Source organism: Manis pentadactyla, chromosome 6 (genome assembly GCF_030020395.1).
Source record: "Manis pentadactyla isolate mManPen7 chromosome 6, mManPen7.hap1, whole genome shotgun sequence".
Lineage (NCBI taxonomy): Eukaryota > Metazoa > Chordata > Mammalia > Pholidota > Manidae > Manis > Manis pentadactyla.
In genome coordinates this window covers 55,387,629-55,397,224 of record NC_080024.1, presented here as the reverse complement: position 1 = coordinate 55,397,224, position 9,596 = coordinate 55,387,629, and the positions used below count along the sequence as shown (strand labels likewise).

The window sequence follows — 9,596 nt, the reverse complement described above, 5'->3', positions numbered from 1 at the left end:
GACAGGTCCCTTTTGGTCACATTTTGGGGAAAAGGGTAGCAGAGGTAATTGTGGCAATATCTGTTCCAACTGGATTTAGTATCTTTCTTCTGTTTCTCTCAGTGTTGTGACAAGAGAGGAATAGAAGCCCAAGAGAGAACGATATTCTTGTGGAAGCTAGTGTCTGCTTTGTGGTACTATTTTAAGGGATCACATGGAAAAATTTTTTATTATATACTTCATGGAATAATTTGCATTGGGTCAAATTTGTATGCCCTCGGGAGTGCCTATAAGACATGATCCCTAATTCCAAGGGTAAACATGGCAAAAACGGGAGAGAGCATAATTACAAAATAGGGTGTCTTGTGAAGAACTTCATGTTAAAAACAATAACTTACAGGTTGCTTCTGGTCAAGGTAGTGATGTCATGGTATCTTGGAGGACAGTGATGAGTTGCAAAGAATCCCTTAAACAAATCCTTTAGTGAGGTGAGTAAATGTAGCAGGGCACCTAATATTGTGGGGGGCAGGCCACTACTCTCCCTAACTTTAGGGAACCATTCATTCCCTTTATGATGACTTTAACAATATAGTAAGGATGTTTATTGAACAATTATTATGTTCCAGGTGCTCTGCCAAGAGCATTATCTATATATTACCATCTACTGATCCTTCCAGGCTCAGTTCATTACTTTTTTGACCCACACCCCATAATCCCAACAGGAATTAATAATTCCATGACTGATCATTAATTGATAATTAGTAATGCTCCACTCATTCTGTTCATTCCTTTGATGCACTTCTCATTCTGTAGTCTAAATTTCTGGCTGTCCCACTACCTGCGAAGCTTGATAAGAGCCAGTACCCTTATTTCACTCCAATTTCCTTGCATTTGATAGTTCCTAAGTGTTCTGTTGAGTGATTGTTAAATGTAACTCCTTGACTTCAAACTCAGGAATTGTTGAGCAAAAGGACTTAGAACCTTCCTACAATCTCCTTTAACATATGAGAAAAATTAAGTTGGAACAAGTAACTTGCCTGAGTTTACATAAATTTGGTATGATTAGAATCTAGTTCTCCTGCTTTAAAGGCCAATATTGTTTATTCTATAGAAGATGTTACCGAAACACAACTAAGTGTCTTCATCACCCAATCTCTTGGTCCCACCCAAATCCTATCAGCTGTTGGCCTTTGGGCCTTCAGGCTATTTCTGTGAGATTAAAATTTCCTAAAATAACCCACTTTTATATAGCTTTCCTTTTACAGCTTCCCATGGCAAATGAAGTCCAGCCTCCAAGTTGGCTTGCTTTTGCTGTAACATCACATGGTAAAAGTCAGGGGGACCTTCTGCCTATATTTTCACAAACAAGCTCTTTGCTCAAGCATGCTTTGATGTAGCCAAATCAAAATGCTTGTCAACACACATGCCATGCTTTCTTCACCATTTCTTGAGAAAAGCAGTTCATTCTGACTGGAGTATCCTTCCTCTTTATCAATCTGGTTAACTTTTAATGAATCTGTTTCCCTTTTGCACTGGGAGCTTCTGGCACTGGACAGGGACCTGGCTTTAGATACATAGTAACTGAACGAATTCATTTTGTGTTTAGCCCTAGCAGCACAGCTCTCAAAGTTCACTGAATGACCGTGTCTTTGGAAAATTACATAAGTGTAACTTACTCCTCAGAGACCTAGGCAACCCTTTACCAAAACTTTTCTATTTGGAGGAAAAATAAGGAAAACTGTTGGCTCACTCACTCTTTTTGTCTTCTTTTTTCCTTTAACTCTAGTTCATCTGTCACGACTGCCATTCTCACTCTCTCTGTGAACTCCACATTCTCCCAGCACCCATGCCCCTGAACATTTGTGGGAGAGGAATTCACAAATTCCTCTGGAGCTCCATCACTGGAGCAAGTTTTCAGAGTCGGAGAAGGTCTGGGCTGCAAACAGGAAGTTTTCGTAGGTTTGACTACTTGTGCTTGGGGCAAAAACTGCGGAGTGCACCTGGAGACTACCAGAGAGAAGACAACAAAACTAACCTTCACTATCCCTGTCTGAAGCTTTTCTGTGTCGACATTCCGACACTCGGGGCTTCTCTCCAGAACTGGTGTCTAGCGTGCACATCAGCAAAGTTCCAGGTTTGAACACCCCTAACTCCCTTCCTTCACTTTAAAAAAATCTTGGGTGGAACATTTAAAAATTCTTTTGGACTTTTTAAGTTTTCAAAGCGTCCTAAGAACTGACCCCTTAAGCAGGCCCAGAGCCAAGGAAAAGCAGCAGCTACTTCCCAAGTCTCGAAACCCCTTTTCTCTTCTCAGGGCCCAAGACCCCATTTTTCCCCTAATTTAGCTCACTCGAGGGGCAAGAGGCAGCTTTCCTCCTTCTTTGTGCCTGGCCTGGTCAACGACACCCACCCATTAGTCTCTAGGCTTCTAGGACAGCGGGGGACTCCCGACCACAAGCCCAGGGCCCTTGCCCAGACGTGGGTCCTTGGGGTAAACGCCGACCCCTGCGCAGGCAGAGGGCATGTGGCCAGCGTGGGGAACGACCTCGGGCTGCTCGCGCCGAAGGCACTCAGGCCCCAGCCTGCGGGGCGGGTAGTCCAATGGGCAGCCTCGCTCGGGAGGCGGGCACAGGCCGGAAGCCACCCCGCGGCACAGCAGCCCCGCGAGACGGCGCCCGCGCCCCCGCCCCCTCCGGCACGGGCTCCACGGCCGAGGGCAGCAGGGGCCAGTCCGCCGGGTCCCCGCCGCGCTCTTTGTCCTGGCCGCGCGCGGGCGGACGCGTGCGCCCCCCGGGTGAAAGGAGGCGCGGAGAGCGCGCGCGGGAGCGCGCGGGAAGAGCTCGCGCCCGCCGGGCGGCGGCGGCGCGCGCCCCTCCGCCAGGCAAGCAGCGAGCACGCGCGCCGCCGCCGCGCCCGCCCCTCCCCCCGCACTCGACTCGGAACTTGCTGACTGCGCGGCCGGGAGGAGCCGAGCCGGGCGGTGGCGGCGGGAGGCCACAGCGCGCGGGGCTCTCCCGCGTCCCCTCCGCCTCGCCGGGAGCTCGCGCCCTCGCCCAGCCGAGCTCCCACCCCCCCTTTTTTTCCGAAGGCGCTGGGCGGCGCCACCCTCCGGCCGGAGCCCGGCACTGCACAACCCCCTCCGACTTTCAATGTTCCACACTCCCCGGCCAGAGCCTCCTCGGCTTCTTTTTTTCCCTCCCCCCCCTTACCCCCCCCAAGCTGCCTCCATTTCCTTAAGGAAGGGTTTTTTTCTCTCTCCCTCCCCCACACCGTAGCGGCGCGCGAGCGGGCCGGGCGGACGGCCGAGGTAAGGCGGCGGGGCCGGGGGGCCGCGTGGGGGGCGGCCGGGGCGGCGGCGGCGACGGTGGGGGAGGGGGCGGGGGCGGGCAGCTTTGTTCGCGCCGGGCGCTCGCGCCGCCGGTGTCCGCGAGCCGCCGCGGGGCCGGCTGGGCTGCTCGCATCACTTGGCGCCCGGCGGGGCGAGCGCAGCCCGCGGCCCCGCGCGGCCCTCCCCACAAAGGGCCGCGGAGCTGCGTGGCCGCCGCCGCCGGCCGCGGCTCGCCTCCGCGGGCGCGGAAATTTGTTGCACTTCTTGGGGCTTTGTTTGTTTGTTTTTCCTCTGATTATTTTTTTCCTTATTTTGGACAAAATGTCGGTCCGTGATATAAAAATTGAGCGAGGAACCTTGATGGCATTGGGAGCTTTACAGAAGGTGCAGTTTGGATTCTGCTTTTCCCAGGGTGGCAGCTCGGTCTTGGTCGAATAAACCTTCGCTGCTGGCCGTGCAAACGGCTGGAGCAGCTTGTTAGTTGATTTTTAAATTCCTAAGTGCTGTATTTAAAGGCTTACAGAGAAGGAGTCGCCACCTTAAATAAGCATATGGGCAATTAACAGGGTATGTTTTCCTCTCGGAAAGGGAATTTGGTAGCTTTGACCAATGTCAGTGTGTAAATATTTAGACGTTATTAGTGACTTTTTAACGTTTTTCAGCGAGATCTGTTATTTACAGGGTGTCATATGTTATTAATGCTCATTGCCTAAGTTCCCTGGCAAATCATGCCTTCTGAGAAAGTAGACAATTGATAGATTGTCCAAGGGATGGAAAAAAAATGTGAGTGGGTTTTCTAACTTGAGTTAGGTAAATCCCTAAACGCTGGCGTTGTGGGGCACATCACCTCCCTGTAACCTTGCCGTACGATGAGATAAGTGTGAACACTTTTGAAGCTTTTTCTTTAAAATGCAATTTTAGGTGGATAGTACGATGAGAAAATGATACTGGTTTATTTCTTCAGACTAACCATTTCCTTTATTTTCCCCTCTCTCTTTCAAAGTTTCCTAAGAAATAACTTCACCAAGATGTCCAGTGATAGGCAAAGGTCCGATGATGAGAGCCCCAGCACCAGCAGCGGCAGTTCAGATGCGGACCAGCGGGACCCAGCCGCGCCAGAGCCCGAGGAGCAAGAAGAAAGAAAACCTTCCGCCACCCAGCAGAAGAAAAACACCAAACTCTCTAGCAAAACCACCGCTAAGTTATCCACTAGTGCTAAAAGGTAATACGTAAAAAGGCTTAAACACATTGTCAGGTATCTTCCAAATGGTTGGACACTTTCGTTGGTCATTTCAGTAGTTCAAAAATACTTCGTTATAAATTTTATGTGTACTTGAACGAGTCGTCATTCTTAGGCGGTATATAAGCCATCTCCTTAGAATTATACTTTTAAGTAAACTTATTCTGTACTTTGGTTAACTTAAGAAAGAGTGTCCTAGGGTAGAGATTGTACTAACATTCTGATAGATTGTTTAAGGAGTTGGCAAGGAAAATTTGGTGAACCCAAATTAGCCGGTACATTGAAGATGTTCCCTTTTATGAGTCTTACTCTTCATTGAAATTGATACTTGTAGAAGTTCAGTGATCAGAAATGATCACGTTTGTTAGGAAGTTTGTAAATTCAAGGTCTTGGCCATATTTGAAAGTAGATTTAAAATTGTGCCCCAAATCTGCTTTCAGTTTTACAAGCATAACTTATAAGTCATGCATCCCAGGTATTACTTTTTGTAGTTAAATTATGGTCACGCCTTTACTCTTATGAGGGCAAGTGAGACTGAAAAGTAACCGTTAGCAATGTAGGTGGCACTTAGCCACTAGAAACTTTCCTTGTCTTTGTGCCACTCTAAAACTAGTAGATATGCTTGACATGTTAATACTCAACAGCAGGAGAAACATACTTTGTTGGGTGTAAGCAAAAGGTCATTTGCTTCCTGTTGATTTATGTTATCTGTGATGGTGAAAAAAGATTCTGTCAGTGGGACTCTTGTGAGTGGTTTGGTGGTGGAATATCCATGAATTTTATTAAGTATACATCAGATGTAACTAACGTTAGCCAGCATTGACATTTTGTTGATTTTTATGATCACAACTAGAAGAAAAAGAAAATACAAAAAAAATTGATCAAATACTGGGTTCTGTAGTAATTCAGAAGTACTCTTATTTTTCTATGGATTTTCACTTCTGTTGTATCAATAATTGTGTTAATTTATTTCATTAAATAGTAGCAGTCTGAAATAATTTAGAATCCTTTTCAATTTGTAATGTTGTGGAACATATTAAACATATCTTAAGTTTTGAAAGCATTTTATATTTAAATAAAATTAGAGAACTGCTTTTTTTCTCAACTCAAGACTTTGTATCTTATTTGTATCAAGACAATAGTATCTTACTATTTCCTTTCCCCCCAAATTCATTAAGTTTAAGCTCTATACTTGAGATCAGGGAAAACAATTGGTTAAATGAGAATGCCTAGTTCTTTGGAAGTTTTACACTATTACAGATATTTGTAAATTTTAAACTTTTTTTTACATGTAAAATGTTGTCAGAACTGTTCATTGGCTCATGTAGTAGCATATTAATTCTTACCTCTGTAAAGGTGACTTGAAGTCATTGTCAAATATTCTAGTGCTTTTCCTCCTCCCTTCTTGTCTCATTTGCATATAAGCTTGAAAAGAGAATTTCTTTAGTAAAAAGTGTTTTAAAATAGATTTTATATCCTTTACGGAGTACTGGTGGAGGACTACTTCTCAAATCAGGTGTAAATGTTTTACTTATTTACAGTAGCAAGTGAGAAAAAAAGCTGCAAAGTTTCTGCTCAGGGATTTGGGTTATGCCTCTGAGAACAAAGAGGAAGCAGCCATGTTAGCATTACTGAAGGCAGAGCCAGCCTTGCATTTAACTGCATGGTGGTAGAGGGCAGTGTGATTCCCCGGTTATTCTGTAGGCTGTCTCAAATCCTTTTTGTCTGTTCTCATTTCACTAACAGAATTCAGAAGGAGCTAGCTGAAATAACCCTTGATCCTCCTCCTAACTGCAGGTAAGAAATGAATTTTGTTGTTTTGATTTCAAATTGTGGAAAAACATCGAGAGATTAATGTATTGTCCTTGGATATGGTGTGCTGCAAGAGGCTACATTTGCTTCTCTTCAGCTTTGCAAGTGGATTAAACACAAATTGTCTAAGGTGAATTAAATAAGTTTGGGAGAAAAAAGATACTTTTTAGCCTGAATCATACATTTGGATTGAAGAATATACTAATTTTATGCTCTGTACTGAGATTAGTGTGAATGGTGCTGATTTTTGTTCTGTTTTAACATTTCTGTAGAGTGTGTTTATTCAGAAGTATATTGCGGGAACTTCTAAAATTTTGCTAAGCTTTAAAGTTACTGCTTATGTGCAGACTGAACTGACCTAATGTAAATGTAGTAACCGAGAGTATAGTTTTTGTTTGATTTATTCAGTAACTTGCCTCAAGGACAAATTTTATGTGCTAAGCTAATGGTTTCAGTTGTTGTTTGCTAGAGAGAATGCATTACTCTTTAATTTCATGGGATTACATTTTAATCAAATGTCTTAATTACTTGGGAAAATTCTTAGTAATTTAATACTTGAAATATGTATGAAAAGCAGTAAATGAATTGTATTTGTGGGAAGAATTCATTTCAGTGAAATTCATGTAGAATAATTTAAGATTGTTGGTTGGTATAAGGTGCATTAAGAATAACTGGTTGATAATTTTTTTCGTGAAACATTTTTTTCAATTCATCTTACTTAGTGTTCTGTTTTCAACAGTGATGATATAGCTTCCAAAATTTATCAAACTTAGAAAAACAGTCTTACAGGTGATTTGCATACAACCATGTGCTCAAGGAGAGTGGCTGCTAGAAATAAGGCAGTGTTATGGTTCGATATGAAAATGTTTTCTTGTCTTACCTGTATTTTTGCTACAAGTTGTGTTCGCATGTAATAAGACCTATCTCTGAAGTCTGTTTGAGATGTAATACGGTACAGTCCAATTTCCTCTTAACACTTCTGTTAACTGGATCCTTAGATAAGGTGATCCGATCCTGATTTATTCCTGAATTAACAGTTTTGCTCATATTTGTAGTCACCCATTTCAGTTCAAAAAGGAAACATGAATATAAGCTTATTTTAAACAGGTAGTGGTATGTCAGATCTCCAAGTATTATTACTTAAAGAGCTATGCTGTCCAGTAATGAAGCCACTGGCCACTTGTGGCTATTGACTGCTTCAGTTGTAGCCCCAGATTAGATGTGCTGTAAGTGTAAGATACACATTGAATTTTGAAAATTTAGCAGGAGGAAAAGAATGTAAAATACCTTACTGTTTTGTTTTTTTTTTAAACATTATTACATGTTGAAATGATAGTATTTTGGGTATACTGAGTTATACAAAATAAGTTTTAAAATTTCACTTTTACCATTTTATTGTTTATTAGAAAATTTTAAATTATATATGTGGCTTGTATGATATTTCTATTGAAAAGTGATGTTTTATCAAAGTATTTCCTTCCAGCTTACTAAATGGTGTGTCAAATCTGTAGCCATTTAGGGAGGTCAGGTTAAATTTGCCCTCTAGAAGAATCACTTAAGAGTGTATTCTGATTTTTTCCATTACAGAAGATGTCAAGATCTATCAATTAAAAACTGTTAGATGTTTTAAAGTTGCCTTTAAGGCCAAACATTTTTAAAGGTTTCTGGTGGTTTTCTTCAAATGGCACAAACTAGTGTACATGCGTAAGTCTGGAGACCTGGAAGACGTGTTGAATTCCCTTAGAGCAATAGTTTAGTGTCGCAGTTCCTGAAGAAATACGCTCTACATGTTTAGGAATGATTCCACAGTCATTGAGGATTATTTTAGAGGAAGTAGAATTTTTCCAAGAGATAGAAAGTTTAATGTGTTTGTTTTTCCTTTTGTATACCAGATTTCATTTCATTCAATGAAATGCTTCACATTTAGTGATTAGACAAGTAAAATAGTAAACTTTTGGACTTGGTGTAAACAATACATCTTTTCCCTTGTCACAACTTCTGATGACTGTCAACTATTGGCAGATGACATATTTTAGTTCTCTGGTTCTTTTTAATATGTGAGTTTCTTTGTAGCTGTGTGAATTATTAAGGAAAAAAAATGAACCTCAATAGGGGACTGGGAGAAGTTGTTTCTTACTAGTTGGGGACAGTGTTCCTTATGTCTGATATATGAACTGTCCAGATACTTTTGTGTGTTTTATTGGTAGTGTCTTCATATTCTTTTGGGTGGAAGGTCTAGTCCTTGTCCTTGAGCAGGAATTTGGAATATTGAATATTTAGTGGGTAGATTTTAGAATTTTGACAGTAAAGTCTGAATTTATATTGTATTTTTACCTTCATGTTAGATATGTGACAGATTGTGGTATTCTTGTAATTCACAGGTACATCGGTCAGAATTTTAGCTTTCCAGTGATTGTACAGTTTAAATTTCTTATTATGTTATAGTTAAAAATGGGATTCTATGTTAATAAACTCTGGAATATGAGGATTCATATTGCCTAAAGTCTATGAAACTAATACTTTAGACTTAGACTTTTGTCCTGTATAGTTAATCAGAATTGCATTATAGCTTTGAATATGATTTTTACAAATTTGTCAAAGTATGTGACAGATTTAATTCTTAGGGAAGAAATGTAAAGTATATCTGTACATTCAAGGGAAAATTGAATGAAATACAGGAAAACTAAGCAAAACCAAAATTACTCAGACGAGATGAAGATTTCTTTTAAATCCTTTCCTATATTAGTTAATAAAATATTCTTTAGTTAGTATATAACTATGTCTAATATGTGTACACCCAGGGTGGTCTTAGGATAGACTTTGTTGTTGAATGAAGTGTATGGCTATAAACATGTTTGAATATATTTTGATAGTATTGATTTTTCTTTTCCTGATAGTACAAAAGTTTGATAAAATGTTATTTCCAATAATTTGATGGCATTTCAGTTTTTAAGTAGTAGAGTGCCTCAGGCCAAAGCATCTTAAACAAGGATATAATATTTATTTAGTGGGTTCAATTTCCACTCTTTACAAACTATATCCTAGGTGAGGGTATAAATGGTAGGTAGACCAAGGAGAATGAAGGGAAATTGTGTGCTGGGCATTTCCCTACCTGTTTTTAGAGAAAGTTACTGACTAGAATTGTTGAGTAAAGTGCTGTTAAGACATACATGTACCATATGTTTCCCAGAGGGCATCTTTGTCCTTTCATAGGTACCATATGTACTACAAGAGGCA

At 41.3% G+C, this 9,596-nt stretch overlaps 1 protein-coding gene across 5 annotated transcripts in view; it reads left to right on the top strand.

Moving 5' to 3' along the window:
* The first annotated feature begins 2,690 nt into the window (after nt 1-2,690).
* The window catches only part of UBE2E3 (ubiquitin conjugating enzyme E2 E3), a 91,315-nt gene continuing 84,409 nt past the window's right edge, over nt 2,691-9,596 (top strand). Inside the window, exons 1-4 of one of the 5 annotated variants that reach the window (XM_057503826.1) lie at nt 2,691-2,860; nt 3,255-3,286; nt 4,311-4,529; nt 6,294-6,344. In XM_057503826.1, the coding sequence (XP_057359809.1) occupies nt 4,336-4,529; nt 6,294-6,344 (245 nt within the window). In that variant the 5' untranslated portion in view covers nt 2,691-2,860; nt 3,255-3,286; nt 4,311-4,335. Of the gene's footprint in view, nt 2,861-3,254; nt 3,287-3,415; nt 3,692-3,726; nt 3,875-4,310; nt 4,530-6,293; nt 6,345-9,596 lie in introns of those variants that run through there. The other 4 variants (XM_036879408.2, XM_036879404.2, XM_036879406.2 and 1 more) reach the window with 4 other exon arrangements.